The 16,362-nt window shown below is 38.6% G+C and overlaps 1 protein-coding gene across 1 annotated transcript in view; it reads right to left on the bottom strand.

The window, feature by feature from the left end:
• The window catches only part of LOC134329605 (VPS10 domain-containing receptor SorCS1), a 230,639-nt gene extending 225,416 nt beyond the window's left edge, over window positions 1-5,223 (bottom strand). The window contains exon 1 of the mRNA XM_063010883.1: window positions 4,730-5,223. Coding sequence (XP_062866953.1) covers window positions 4,730-5,170 — 441 coding nt within the window. The 5' untranslated portion in view covers window positions 5,171-5,223. The remainder of the gene's footprint in view (window positions 1-4,729) is intronic.
• Between the last annotated feature and the right edge of the window lie 11,139 nt (window positions 5,224-16,362).

The following is a 16,362-nucleotide window of genomic DNA, read 5'->3' as shown; positions in this document are numbered from 1 at the left end:
ATTTATTTCCCCTATTCACTCCGCCATAGCAGAGAAATTCAATTAAAGCATATAACAAAAGCTGTGTAGCCTTGTTAGCTGCAAAAAAGGAAGAACTGATTACTGCTACTGAGATTAAGCATGGTGGGGGTCCTTGTCCTTGGCAGGATCTGTCCCAAATCGCACCTTATCTTGGTCCTTATCTCTTAATAAGAATTCCACACTGCTTTGGAAGAGTACCCTTTATGGTTTAAAAATCATTAATTTGTTCTTTTACAAAACCAGAGCCTTGGTGACTGTGGTGCCATCTGGAAACATTGGGCGCAAGGCGAGAACACACCCTGTACAGTGTGCCAGTCCATCGCAGGGTGAAATACATTCACACATTCAAACGTTCACTCACACACACCAAGAGATGAGTGCAGCTAAGTGACTGTCTGATGTTTTAGAGGTGGGACAAAAACCAAAGTGCCCATGGGAAGAACATGCTAAACACCTTACAAGCGGTGAAAACAAACAAAGATCGAAAGGACCTCAGGTACCATGTGGCTAAGTGGCACCCACTGGTTTAGCTGGTTGGCAATGCAGCTATTAAAATGGCCTGATATATAAGTAAGATAAAGCATATCTGTTGTATACCTTGGCTACTATATTAAAGATACACGTGCAAACAAGGGGAGAACATGCCAAATTGTTGATCTAAAAAAAACCCTGTAGAAAGTAAGGTCTAGAAGATGACCAACTCAAACAGCAGCAACAGATGAGCGATCGTCTCTGACTTTACATCTACAAGGTGGACCAACTAGGTAGGAGTGTCTAATAGAGTGGACAGTGAGTGGACACGGTATTTAAAAACTCCAGCAGTGCTGCTGTGTCTGATCCACTTATACCAGCACAACACACACTAACACACCAGTGTCACTGTGTCACTGCCGTGCTGAGAATGATCCACCACCTAAATAATACCTGCTCTGTGGTGGTCCTGGGACCTGATCATTCATTCTGATCATTGAAGAAGGGTGAAAGCAGGCTAAAAAGGTATGTAGAGAAACAGATGGACTACAGTCAGTAATTGTAGAACTACAAAGTGCTTCTATATGGTAAGTGGAGCTGATAAAATGGACAGTGAGTGTAGAAACAAGGAGGTGGTTTTAATGTTATGGCTGATCGGTGTATGATACTGATAACATGTATCTAATTCCCAGGTTGAGGGAATAATTTGGTGAATAAAAGAGTTGGAACTGATTATATTTTTTTTAAGGGGCGGTTAATGAAAAATGCTTTCAAATCTAGCCAGAGGCACAAAAACATATCGTATGTGCTTAAAATACCTGAAATCTCTCAGGTGGTGCAACCTCATTGTACGTATTGTATTTATAATAATGAAAAATTAAGACAAAGCACAAGGTGTGTTGCAATCATACAGCAATAGCTAAAAATATTACAGCAGTGCTGGGTCAATAAGACCTGACTTTCAGCATTCATTACTCACATCATCTTCATTCAAGTCATAGAAAACACTTGAACTATTCTGCCTGAACTATAGTGCACGTTACACTGTTATTTTACTCAACACACTGATTATTTATTCACAGTTACTCAGGCTGAGTTAGAATTTCAGGTGTGGGTTGTAAAAGTACATTATATTGCCAAAAGTATTCGTCCGTCTGCCTTCACACGCATATGACTTGAGTGACCGCCCCATTTTTAATCTATAGGGTTTAGTATGATGTCGCCCCACCCTTTGCAGCTATAACAGCTTCAACTCTTCTTTTTCCCAGGTTAAGGAGTGTGTTTTTGGGGATTTTTGACCATTCTTCCAGAAGAGCATTTGTGAGGTCAGACACTGATGTTAGACGAGAAGGCCTGGCTTTCAGTCTCCGCTCTAATTCATCCCAAAGGTGTTCTATCGGGTTGAGGTCAGGACTCAGGCAGGCCAGTCAAGTTCTTCCACACCAAACTCGATCATCCATGTCCATGGCCTGTGATTTGGATGGGTGAGTGAATACTTTTGGCAACATAGTGTATCTAGCGGTCACATATGAGTAAATTCTGACTCTGTTCTTCTCTTTATGTAAATAATGAACAATGCAAATTTCAGAGAACCACGAAAAATGTGTGTTCATTAACAGGATAAAGTTGCTTTGAATAGAATAAATCTGCCATTGTTACTATTTCATTTGGGCATGACAAATCTGCAAAGATTATACCAAGAGCACAACATGAAATGCCAAAGAAGTAAAAAAAAAAAAACACTCTCAAATAGACTGTATTGCCTTTTCATGTGTCACTGAGTGTGTTCGAAAACCTAGTAAGCTGCCTTGCTGTCATACTGCCTACATTGGCAGCTGCCTAAGTAGAGAGGATTCTAATAAGTCATCGACTTATATAGCAGGTTATTCGAACGCACTACTTAGACAGCGATAACATCAGTTTTTGCTTACTAAGCTAACACAGTTAGCATCATGCCATTCAAACCAATGGGATAGGGTGGCACAATGCGCTAGCATGTCAGCTTACATCTCCGTCCGTGTACCGAAAACGGTTAAACACGCTGATAAGCCCGAATATGCAAATAAATGACACTTGTACAAGTTAATACAAAATAAAGATCAATAATCATTTATTTATGTTTGAAAATAACTCGATGGTTGCTCCGCACCGTCCGCTATATTTTTTATTTTTCTGTGAGAAAAGTTGTGCCGCACTGAATGCTGGGATTGCCTTCACCACTAAGGCAGCATCGGATGTTCACTCGTTATTTTGTCAAAATACCGTTCAGATTTAAGGTGCCTTAGTAGGCAGCATTTTAAGGCATCTAGGAATTCGAACAGCCTCCTTCTCGAGAGCGTGCGTAGGATGACGTAAAATGCTGTCTATGTAGAGAGCTCCCTAGGTTTTCGAACACACCCCCAATGTTGCTGGATGTTGTCAATATTACCAAAGACCTCATGGATGTTCCACAAGGCTTCTGTCTACTGTACACAAACTCCAAAACCTTTGTTGCATCTGTGAAGTATGGTGGAGGAAGCATCAAGCATAATCCAAATTTAATTATGCTGAATGAGCTGGGTCGACATACAAGAAATCCTTAAATGGTCTAGAATTCTTCACTCTAGTGCATGTCTGATCATCAGCTACAGAAAAGCTATTAATGTTCAATAAGGTTCAACTATATATTAAATACATGGGTTTGTGTACTGTGATAAAATTCAGCAAAGATTCAAATAAAACTGTATATTTACTTTATTTAAATCAGTAGCACTGACACCTAAAGGAACACACAAGTGTAATATTTTATTAAATTAAGGAATACAAGGAAAACAACCAATCAGATCATTCTAATTAAATAACAACATGGTTGTGTGATGGTGAAGGAGTCTGTTCAAGGAAAAGTAGCATGACCATTGATTGCAATGACTATTATGTGACCTAAAATCACCACTTAAAACCATTGTAACCCTTGATATATAAGGTTTATCTGCATGTTGTTGTTTTGTCCACCCAAATTAATCATACGGCTAAAATCCACACAATCATTACCATCAAAATTCAAACAAAAAACCTATCAATCAGACAGCCCAAGTCATACAAACACACTCTGCAGGCCACAATCTTTCAACCTACTGATCTACATTCTATAGATCAATGGCACCTTTTTTCCATTTGTTTCTTACTTTACTGCACAACTTCTTTTTACAGATTCCCACTGATCTGAAATACCCCTTGGGAGATTTAAAAATATATATAAGCTGGGCTGTTCACTTTTGTTGCTTAGTGTCCGCCACCTCTACTACCCATTCCCCTCATCTAACCTGTGGTGAGTTAAGTACCTTGCTCAGGGGCCCAAGAGAGGCAACTTGGAGCTGCTGAGGCTTGAACCACTGCCCTATTTATTCAAACAGATTTTAGCCAGAGACGCACTTATATACCTTCCTAAATTAATCATTCATACAATCCATATTATGTTGCCACTCTTGGCATGGATGCCAGTTTTAGAGCCTCACACATTAATTTAGTCATGAACACCTAGGGACTATTTAGAGCAGCCAGTCCGATCCAAACAACCATCTGCTTGTTTTTGGAACATATACAACCATGCTGCCTATTATTATTATTATTATTATTATTATTATTATTATTATAGGTTGGTATGATGGTACAGCTGGTAAAGTAAGCATCACACTGCAAAACTGGTCATCAGAACCTGGGTTCTTTCCTATCCAGCACACAATGTCTGTAAAACATATTGTTCACGTGGGTATTTAGAAACCCCCCCCCCCCCCCCCCCCCCTACATAAATAAATAAATACATACATACATACATAAAGGCAAAAGATAAATTGGCAGCTTTAAACTTTCCACATGTGTAACTGACTGAATGGTTAAGTGTGTGGTGCCCAGCAATAAAATTCCATCTTATCCAGAGTCTTTGCACCCAGTATTTCTGTGGCAACATGCCTGCTTAAACCCTGACCGGGTTGAAGTATTTAGTGGAAATAAATTAAATAAGTAAACAAGTATTATTATTATTATTATTATGTATCACATTCCCCACCCTTATTAGTTACATGACTCGTGTAAAGTGGTATAACAAAGCACTATATAGATCAACAAACGATGTACCGAACACCCAGTGCGCAAAGCTGCGCACTCTAAACCACTGCGCACTTTATAATGATCAACAATTGCTCAACTTCACACCATGTTGAATAGCACGTTATTACCAGTAAGTTTAAGTGGGACTTACACTGCTGTTCTGGCCAGACCAGTGCACCATGGCTTGGTTGTGAGCTGAATCTCCGCTCAGAGCGAACGTGGAGCTGGTGAGCTGCAGCTCGTCTTTACCGGTTCTGCTTTCAGCGCGCACCGCCCGCACTTTACTGCGCGACTTCTTACTTCTAACAGGTTTTAAATCGACCTGAGGTCCTTCTGCACCCCTGCGCACCCGCTCAGCTTTGGCATCGTTCGAACCGTGGGAAACTTGTTCGTTTGTACTCCGTTCGGGCTGCGTGAAACTCGGACACTTGGAATCGGTTTGGAACGCGCACTCGGGCTCTCCGGTAAAGATGTCTCCATGAAGTTCTCCAGGTCCAGAATCGAAAGAGTCCATGTTAACCAGCAGCTGCTGCGGGTGCACATTTCTCATCACCTGACAAAACCTGCAACTTATCCCCGCATCGCTCAACATCACCAAACCCAGTAAAACCAGAACGCAATAAAGCCAAACCGGACCGGATCGGTTTCCACTCCGCATAGCTGCAGGATTTATCTTCAGCCTCTCTGATGGCGCACTTATCCTCCGCTTTTCTAAAGCAGGATCTATAGAAACTGTTGGAACAAGTTGTGCAGAGCGCAGCGGCGATCGCTTCGTCTCCAAAAGTGCGAGCGCTCCGAGTTGAAAGCTTTCATCAAATGAAGAGCAGCAGCAGGAGGAGGAGCGGGTTGCCAGATTGGGCGCACGCTCTCTAACCAAGTCGTGTCACAAGATTCGTTTCAACCCTCATTATCTACCGTCTCAGTTTTAACTGAAGAACTATTGTTGAATGCTTTATCCTGATCAGTGGGTCACAGAGCTGGTAGAGTGGGTGGTGCACAACAACATGGGTCATTAGGACTCTATGTTTGGGCCTTTTCACTGGTCACTCTGTGTAAAAGGTTTTGCATGGGTGCAATTCCTCTAGGTGCCCAGCTACCAAAAAAATACAATAAAGTAAATAAATAATAATAATAAAAAATATAATAACAGTAATGATAATAATAATGATAATAATAACAAAATAAAAAAAAATAAAAAAAGAATAATTAAAAAAGAATACTTACTTAGAATAATAGAATAGAATAGAATAGAATAGAATAGAATAGAATAGAATAGAATAGAATAATTACTTCGACTTATCTTATTTTGGATCAGTCAATCCTTTCACTGGCAAGTATCAGTGCTTATAATAATAATAATAATAATAATAATAATAATCATCATTTCTATAATAATTATTGTACTTATAATCATTATTATTATCAGTGCTTATTATTATTATTATTATTAGAAGAAGAAGATATACTTTATTTGTCATATATACATATACACATGTACAGTTCAATAAAATTCTTTCTTCGCATATCCCAGCTTGTTTGGAAGCTGGGGTCAGAGTGCAGGGTCAGCCATATTACGGCGCCTATGGAGCAGAGAGGGTTAAGGGCCTTGCTCAAGGACAGTGGCTGCATAGCAGAGCCTGGATTTGAACCGCCAATCTTCCGGTTGATAGCCCAAAGCTCTACCCACTAATTCTGAATAAGGTGTTTTATGTTCATTTAACTAAAATAAAAAATAAAGAATAAATTTGACACTGACAAGAATTTAGACCACGTGCATGACAATGCCCGTTTCATAACAATTTTGCATGTCATGTTCAGTGATAACTTGATAAAATGTTGATTTGACAGTAGTAACCTGTAATGCACGTGTTTAATGCAGGAGATTTAATCAGCATAGACGTGTGTCTTTGATAAGGCCTGTTTATTTATTTATTAGGATTTTAACGAGTTCACAAGGTTATATCAAACACAGTCATGGACAATTTTGTGTCTCCAGTTAACCTGACTTCATGTCCTTGGACTGTTGGAGGAAACTGGAGGAAACCCACACAGACACGGGGAGAACATGCAAACTCCACACAGAAAGGACCCAGACCGCCCCACCTGGGGATCAAACCCAGGACCTTCTTGCTGTGAGGCGACAGTGTTACTTTGATAAGGTTCAAGTCATTATGACCAGACAACTGGGATAAACTGGTATCTCCAAAACAGCAATATACGTAGAGGTCAAGTGTCCACATAGTTATGGCCATATAGAAGAACAACACTCTGAATAGCATAAAATATGCATTTGTAGACACAATGAGCAGCCAGAACAGCGAAAATTCCACAGGATATTATGTCTACTATTCAACCTATCATGCAGTATCATCAGCATAATAATGTGGACATATTTTCCTCTAATATCAATTAATACTTTACCAGCTAATGTAGCTTTGTATCATTAAACCTTAAAGTTCAGCCACAGCAGGTAAATGTTCGTTCAAACTGCAGCCACAATCAAGAAAGAAAACACATTTGCACTGTGAAATTAAATGAATGTGACATTTGCAAATCTTTCTAAATTCAGCTAATGAACTTGTGACATTACAACGGCACTTCAGGGGCCACTCAGATTTCAGACTCAGACTGGGGCATATGTCCCTGTGTCATGTTAATTGTAGCATTGAAATAAAATAAAATAGTGAAATTAGATATTAGAAAAAATGATGTGATGCATGCAATTGTGTCACTGCTGTTAAAAAATTATTAAAATATTATTTTCATTATTATTAAATACGCCTTTTAAAGGAAGCCTAATTGTACCAATTTTAAAAGAGATAGCATTAGGAATGCATAAAAGACAGAGAATTTAGTACAAATCTGCCCGTTTGTGTCTTTGTACATGTGGAGCTGAAAAGGATTTCTACATGCTGAACAAATCCCTGCGGACTCTGTCTCACCGCATGTCAATAAAATCGAGGGGTCTGATATCACATTCTGTCTCTCTCTCTCTGTGTCTCCCTCACATTCTTTTTTTTCCCACCAGCCGCTTCATCCTAGTCAGGTTTGCTATAAGTCCAGTGGTACCGGAAACACTGGGCACTAGGCGAAAATACTCCCTGGGCAGGAATCAATCTTGGGAAAACACATTCACCCAGAGGCGGTTCAAAGCAGCCAGTCAGTCCTGCCTGAGTGAGTGGAAACAGAGTTCTCACAGGAAACCCACAAGGACAAAGACAAAACATGCAAACATCCACACAGGAGGTTATGGAAGGTAAGGAGCGAACCCAGGTATCTAGGACCCTGACTGCTGTGCAGGAACCTTTTCAGGAGGTAGGAGGAAGCTAGCGTACCCAGAGCAACGTAAACCGCTGTAATTAATGTCACTACATCTGCTAAGAGTATTTTAGGATCAGATCAAACTGCATTATCACTAGAACAGAAAAATCTGTGACGGCGTATTAGGGCCACTTTAAAGAAAAATATAAAGTCGAAATAATTACGAGATTAAAGATGAATTGATTTCGAGATTAAAGTCGAAATAATTACGAGATTAAAGATGAATTGATTTCGAGATTAAAGTCGAAATAATTACGAGATTAAAGATTAATTGATTTCGAGTTTAAAGTCGAAATAATTACAAGATCAAAGATGAAATGATTTCGAGATTAAAGTCGAAATAATTACGAGATTAAAGATGAATTGATTTCAAGTTTAAAGTCGAAATAATTATGAGATTAAAGATGAATTGATTTCGAGTTTAAAGTCGAAATAATTACGAGATTAAAGATGAATTGATTTCGAGATTACAGTCGAAATAATTACGAGAATAAAGATGAATTTATTTCGAGTTTAAAGTTGAAATAATTACGAGATTAAAGATGAATTGATTTCGAGATTACAGTCGAAATAATTACGAGAATAAAGATGAATTTATTTCGAGTTTAAAGTCGAAATAATTACGAAATTAAAGATGAATTGATTTCGAGATTACAGTCGAAATAATTACGAGAATAAAGATGAATTTATTTCGAGTTTAAAGTCGAAATAATTACGAGATTAAAGATTAAATGATTTCGAGTTTAAAGTCGAAATAATTACGAGATTAAAGATGAATTGATTTCGAGATTACAGTCGAAATAATTACGAGAATAAAGATGAATTGATTTCGAGTTTAAAGTCGAAATAATTACGAGATTAAAGATTAAATGATTTCGAGTTTAAAGTCGAAATAATTACGAGATTAAAGATTAAATGATTTCGAGATTAAAGTCGAAATAATTACGAGATTAAAGATGAATTGATTTCGAGTTTAAGGTCGAAATAATTACGAGATTAAAGATGAAATGATTTTGAGATTAAAGTTAAAATAATTACGAGATTAAAGGTGAAATAATTACGAGATTAAAGTTAAAATATTTTTGAGATTAAAGTTGAAATGATTTTGAGATTAAAGTCGAAATGATTTTGAGATTAAAGTCGAAATAATTACAAGATTAAAGTTGAAATAATTTTGAGATTAAAGTGGAAATTTTGTGGCTATAGCAACCTCTTTGTGTTAAATGAGGGATGTTCATGATTTGGTAAAGTTATACTTTCGTATCGTTTACACAAATAAAGAAATCCCCGATCTCTTGCACATCAGCACCAGTTTGTTTTTAGCGTAAGGACACTGAAACTGCTTTGTAATAAACTGTGTTTATTTAGAAGAACGTGCGCCACCGGTGCTCTTGGCGTCTGTGCCGTCGCCAGTACTTCAACCGAGCCTAATGGACTCGTACGATAAACTAAAACCGTACGGCATCGCTATAAATGGTTGCATTGACGGGTTTAGTCGTCATGTTATGTGGATGGAAGCGTACAATACAAACAACCACCCAAAAATAATCGCGGTTTATTGAAAACCACAGCAACGCGCATTGGAGGCGGCCATCCAGGTACTGAGACCCCTCGAGCTTCTCTGAACTGACATAATATTTCGAATTTATTCTCATAATCACTTCGACTTTATTCTCGAAATTGAAACTCATACAACTTGAAATCAAAACTTAAAATATTTTTTTACAGTGGCCCTAATATGCCGTCGTAGAAACCTGGGTTATTCTGAGTATCAGTGTATCATTACACCACTGACATAAATTGTGAAACGTGTCTGAATATATGTGAGGGTATGTGTGAAAGTAGAGATAGATCTAACTACTCGTTTCATTCCCCTTTCTTTCCCCTTTCTACATTCTCTCTCTCTCTGCCTCTCCCTCCACGTCTGTGTGAATTAAATCTCCTGACTTGTCATACCAGAGGCGTTAAAAATGATTAACAGCTGCACAGACCCTGACTTTTAAAATTAAATAGATATATTGTATTAGATTAACGGTATTGCTATGGACAGGCCTTTAGAGCTATGGACTCACTTATCATCATCTTTCTCACTCTCTCCACCTTTCTCACCCCGCCCAACACACACACACACACACTTTACACACACACACTTTCCTCCAACCACTCTGTACAAAACCTCTTCAAAGGCTAGGGTCAGGAAAATATTGCAGCTCATGATCTTATGCTCTACATGACGGTAAAAAGCCACTTTTACATACAACATGCAGTCATCCAGAAGCAGCTGGGTACACGGTGACTTGAAGGCCACCTTCCGCGAACCAGTAGAAAAAGCTCTTAACCCTGGGGAGTGTACAAATGAAGTCGAATTAAATTTTCCCAGGCTGTGACCTTTTTGGATTTTCGAGAAGCAAAATGCCATTGCTATTATCATGTTGTTCATCAATAGTAATGAATTTTAATTTGGTTGCATAGGCGCGGTCCTGACACTCTTCATTTAGTGAGGATAATTAGATACTAGACTTTTTCAGTACTTCACTTTTTCGGTTAATTCAATTGATGAACCTTTTACCATTGTTTATCTTAAATTAGGTGTTTGTGTTCAGATTCTGTGCTATACAGTTTTCTTAATACAGTCTTCTTCTTCTTCTTCTTCTTGTTCCTCAGCCTTTGTTCCGTTTTTCGATTACGGGGTCGGCATTTCCGGCTTCTTCCCGTTAGGACTCGCCGGCGGGATTTGGCACAGTCTTTACGCCGGATGCCCTTCCTGACACAACCCTCCCTATTTATCCGGGCTTGGGACCGGCACTACAATGCACTGGTCTGTGCATCCCAGCGGCTAGGTAACTATGGAACAATTCAGTGTCTCCAATTAGCCTTGCGGCATGTCTTTGGACTGTGGGAGGAAACCGGAGCACCCGGAGGAAACCCACACAGACACAGGGAGAACATGCAAACTCTGCACAGAAAAGACCTGGACCGCCCCCACCCGGGGATCGAACCCAGGACCTTCTCGCTGTGAGGGAACAGTGCTACACACTTAGCCACCGAGCCGCCCAGTTTTCTTAATACAGTGATTTAAGAAATTTAAGAAAGTACTCAACCCACTTTGACTTCATTGTGTTGTGGGTTTGATTTTGAGTAAACATACTCGCCAACAATCTACACTTAATCACAGAGTTTCAAAAATGCCTCAAAAACCAAAATCTATAATCTCTAATCACAAAAGTATTCAGATCTATTATTCAATACCTTATAGAAGCCAATTTGGCAGCAATTGCAGCTGCAAGTCTTAAAGATACACCAATCAGCCATAACATTAAAACCACCTCCTTGTTTCTACACTCACTTTCCATTTTATCAGCTCCACTTACCATATAGAAGCACACAGTAGTTCTACAATTACTGACTGTAGTCCATTTGTTTCTCTGCATGCTTCGTTAGCCCCCTTTCATGCTGTTCTTCAATGGTCAGGACTCTCCCAGGACCACCACAGAGCAGGTTTTATTTAGGTGGTGGATCATTCTCAGCACTGCAGTGACACTGACATGGTGGTGGTGTGTTAGTGTGTGTTGTGCTGGTATGAGTGGATCAGACACAGCAGCGCTGATGGAGTTTTTAAACACCTCACTGTCACTGCTGGACTGAGAATAGTCCAACCAAAAATATATCCAGCCAACAGCGCCCTGTGGGCAGCGTTTTGTGACCAAGATGAAGGTCCAGAAGATGACCAACTCAAACAGCAGCAACAGATGAGCGATCGTCTCTGACTTTACATCTACAAGGTGGACCAACTAGGTAGGAGTGTCTAAAAGAGTGGACAGTGAGTGGACACGGTATTTAAAAACTCCAGCAGCGCTGCTGTGTCTGATCCACTCATACCAGCACAACACACATTAACATGCCACCACCATGTCAGTGTCACTGCAGTGCTGAGAATGATCCACCACCTAAATAATACCTGCTCTGTGGGGGTCCTGACCATTGAAGAACAGGGTGAAAGCAGGCTAAAAAAGTATGTAGTGAAACAGATGGACTACAGTCAGTAATTGTAGAACCACAAAGTGCTTCTATATGGTAAGTGGAGCTGATAAAATGGACAGTAAGTGTAGAAACAAGGAGGTGGTCATAATGTTATGGCTGATCAGTGTATGTCTCTACAATCTATGCACATCTGGATTTAGACAGTTTATCCTATTCTTCATGTCAGTAAGGACATTTCAATGACATTTAGAGACTTGCTCTGAATCTACTTTAGTGCTGTTTTGGCTGTATGCTTTAGGTCATTGTTGTGTTGAAAGGTAAACTGTTATTATCCCAGTCCGAGTGTGCCTGCGCTCTGGGGGTATTCTTTTTAAGGATGAGCCTAAGTTTATTCTCTCAGTTCAATCCAGTCTCCCTGTCCCTGCTGCTGAGTAGGAATGGTATTAACTGGTGATGTGCATTGCCTGTTTTACACCCAACACAGTACTTGCTGTTTTGCCTATACAGTTACATTTTCATCTCATCAGAGCCGGAAATCTTTCCCCCATGTTGTCAGTCATCCAGTCATCTGCTTTTTACTCAACAATGGGTTCTGTCTTGCCACTACCATAAAAGCCTGATTTATGGAGGGCTGTGGAGATGGTTGTCCCTCTGAAGGTTTTCCCATCTTTGCACAGGATATTTAGAGCTCTTTTAGAGTGATTGTTGGGTTCTTTCTTACGTTCCAGCCCAAGGCCCATCTTGCACGGGAACCCAATTCGGCCAGATGTTTAAGGGTGTGCCAAGCTTCTTTCATTAAAAATATTGATGTTTGGGAACACTTAAAGCTTTAGAAATTTGGCCACACAGATCCGCAAACAGTTATTTGGATTTTATGGCTTGCAATCTAATCAAATCCACTCACAATAGCATGCAAAAAGAGATCTGAATACTTTCACTGTCCACTGTGTTTAGACCATTCATTTCTAGGTAACTCTTATCCCACTAATTGTTACAGTTTGGTTCAGAGGTTGCCTTTACAACAGGCCTTCATTGATCTTTTTTATTTTTAGTTTTCCTAGGCAGCATACAAGAACAACAATGGAAACAAGAGCTACAATACCACAACTACTATATAACACAACTGTATAACCTGCCATTATGTAAGAACACAATTATTGTCCAGACAGATGGGTGATGGCATGAGCTTACGATGTTCCTGGTGGTAAATTTCCAAGTTTTCCCTTGTTATGTTTGCCCACTTATCTTATTAGCACCAGCAACTGAAGAACAAGACCATGTTATCTATATTATCATGATAACTACCAAACTCCATGAAGAAAAATAGGAATCAGTAGTAGTAAGGAATCATAGAAGATACCATTAACATGTCCAATAATTATTAACATTTCAAAAGACCTAGTTTCGTATTGGAAAAAAAAGCTCTACTGCTCAGGGCTTTAATGTGTTTAGCATTTACAGATTAAATAAATCCATGTAGAAAAATCATATTAATTGCCCAATCTGCTTTTTACATTTTGGTGCCATAAATACCATTGTGTATTGTGTTTAATGAAGAGCCAGGATATTTTTGCTTGTAGTTAGCCCTAATTAATACTATGCATTTACACTATGTGTCTGAAAGGGAGTGTGTCTGTAAAAATTGGTTCCCTTTTTTATTCAAAAAAGCATTCTTTGAGATCAGGCATTGATGTTGGACAAGAATCCCTGATTCACAGTTTATGTTTCAATAAATCCCAAAGAGGCCACTGAAGTTTTTATTTCTATACATTACTGTAATTTTACTTGATTCCGGCACCACCAGTATTACTTTACTGAAGTACATTGTGCTACATGAAGATTCCAGCATATTTTATCTCTTTAAATTCAGGGCAAGGACAAAGTAGGAGAAAGTGCACATAAAAAATCTCAGAAACATTTCAAGGGGACGTTCTGACAATTAGCACTTTCAAATGTAAGATTTAAAAACAGGATGTCAACTAACAGAGTTTTTAAAGCCCTAAGGGCTAAGGGCCCAAAAATACAGTCACTAAATTAACCAAAGAATAATTAAGTGAGCACAGCACTTTTATGTTTCGTAATAAAGATTAGATGCTGTGAGCTTTACAAAGCTAAATGCCATGACAGGACTGACATTTTATTTATTTACTTTATTATTTTTTCAAAAGCCTGAAGAAAGTGGACCAACTTGACGTACTGTTACAATCAAGCACTGTACAAGGTGTTTAGGAATCAAGTGCAGGATTATTAATAACACAAAATCGTATGTCAGTTCAGTCCAAGTTGGCAACAGGTAGGCAGATGAACCAGAGCAAACAAATCCAAAAGACGCTAGGCAAAACACGATAATCTTAAATAATGAGAAACAATAGGTCATACCAAAGATCCAAAATCACAATGAAAACGCTCAGAATTGCTGGATGTACCAAACCAAGACTTCGCAACTAGCATTACAGTGATAACTGTTTATATAGTGTCAATATTAGCTTCCTCACTGAAGCACCTGAATCTAATTAGTGCTCGGGTGAGAGAGATCTCCGGTGGCTTGGAGGAGGAACTGCAGTCGGTGTGATGCGTACAGAGCACAATCTAGTCTGAAAGTACAGTATATCATCATATTTCCTACATATGGAGGTATTTATGTATACCCTCAGTCCACAATGACGTCTGTCTACCCTTATAAAAATTATTTGGTCCAGCGATTGTCCTAGATGGTGGTAGATCTTCTTCATCCCCAACTTAAATATGATGTTTCTATATATTTTGTACATGATTTGTAACTATTTTCTCAATTCAATGTATGGAATAAAATAAACTGTTCACTACAACATTAAGAAAATAAACTTAAAAAGTAAATGTGCAGAAATGTATTTTATAAAGGAAATTAACAAAACATAGAATTCAACCTGTAGAGTCAAAATTTTTCGCAATTTTGTGGACTTTTCTATTATCATTTCTGCCCTTCTGTCTAATTAGGCATTAGAATTTGTAGATGCTCTGGGGTGAGTTACAAGGTACCACTGTATATGAGTTTAGCGTTAAGAGATTAGGGAAGGCCCTTTCCCGTTTCAGCATGACTGTGCCCCTGGTAGATATGTTGTTAACCAGATTTTCATGGTAACAACAAAACTTTAGTGCTATTTAAAAAGCCCAGATACAACACAGAAATGAAAATGACTTTTATGTTGGGCATAAAAACAGACAGAATAGAAAAAGGATGTCTGAAAGCAGACTGTTAGATGTCCAAACATCCAAACAAACATAATAAATTCAATTTGAGCAAGTCAGGTTAGAGTAACATCAGATGTGGGATTTAAAAAGACGGCCTTTTGTAAAGCATGGCAAAGAAAGAAAAAAAACTTAAAAAGCTGCCAACTCTTGGAACATGATAATGAACTGCCTTTTTAAATCACATCCTGTCTCTTCCTGTAAGGCACAAACTTCTTTCTGCATGGAGTTTATTGGTATTCCACAAATTCCAAGGTCACTGACAAGGTCACACACAGTCATAATTGTGTGTTTTATTCAGCAGAGCTCAAGCGCTTCTGATTTTACCCAGAATATGTCCTTTTGAAAAAGTATGTGCTGATTTGTGAGCAGTTTGATCTTTAAATGCTGACTTCTTTCGTTTGATCCGATAAAAGTGTTTAAATTCATAAACTAGACTGTCAAAAATATTCTCAAATATGGCTAGCAGCCACTGAGGTTCTTTACTTCATACACATGTTCTTATTTCTTCTACTTTTACATTAAATTCTAAATTACAATTATACCAGGATTTTTTTTAAGAATGAACAAATGCACGTAGCATTATTATGAATGAACACAATGCATAGCTGTAACATGTACCCCTTATTCCTCTAGTGGAATTATTCAACTGTGGCCGAATCCCAAATGCAGTCTGGATGTGATTTAAAATAAACCCACTGTGGGACAGTGCACACATAGGAAAGACATGTAAGGCCCATTAGGGAGACCATAATGCTTGGACATCTTGCAGGGAAACACTGGGCAGCTTAAAGTCAGTAAGTGCTGATTTAAGACCGCCTGTAATTCCAACCATCATCTAATAAGACACAAATTACTACAAAAAAAAATGTCAGTTATTGACCTTCTCAACTACTGCTTTTGAAATATGTATGTGCTTAGGGAAGATTCAGGGTCAGGTAATACTTCTGCCCTAAAAACATCCATGACATGAACGTATCTGACATCACAAAGCAAAACCTCCCAAGCTTGGAATCCCACAAGCATTCCAAATTTTTGATTTACTTTTAAGTACATTAAGGTAAAGAAGTAAACAGTATTATGGCCATGACCAAGGGGGCAAGACAAAGACTAAATGATTGTAACACTTATTTATCCCAAACATAATACTACCACCACTAGTAATATCATTACTTAAAACTCTTGAGTATGATTAACAATATCTTACTTCCTGAGGCAGCACGGTGGTTAGGTGGGTAGCATTGTCACATCACA

This window comes from Trichomycterus rosablanca, chromosome 15 (genome assembly GCF_030014385.1).
Source record: "Trichomycterus rosablanca isolate fTriRos1 chromosome 15, fTriRos1.hap1, whole genome shotgun sequence".
In the NCBI taxonomy this organism is placed as follows: Eukaryota; Metazoa; Chordata; class Actinopteri; order Siluriformes; family Trichomycteridae; genus Trichomycterus; species Trichomycterus rosablanca.
Note: the sequence above shows the minus strand (reverse complement) of the source record. Positions and strands in the feature narration are given on the sequence as shown.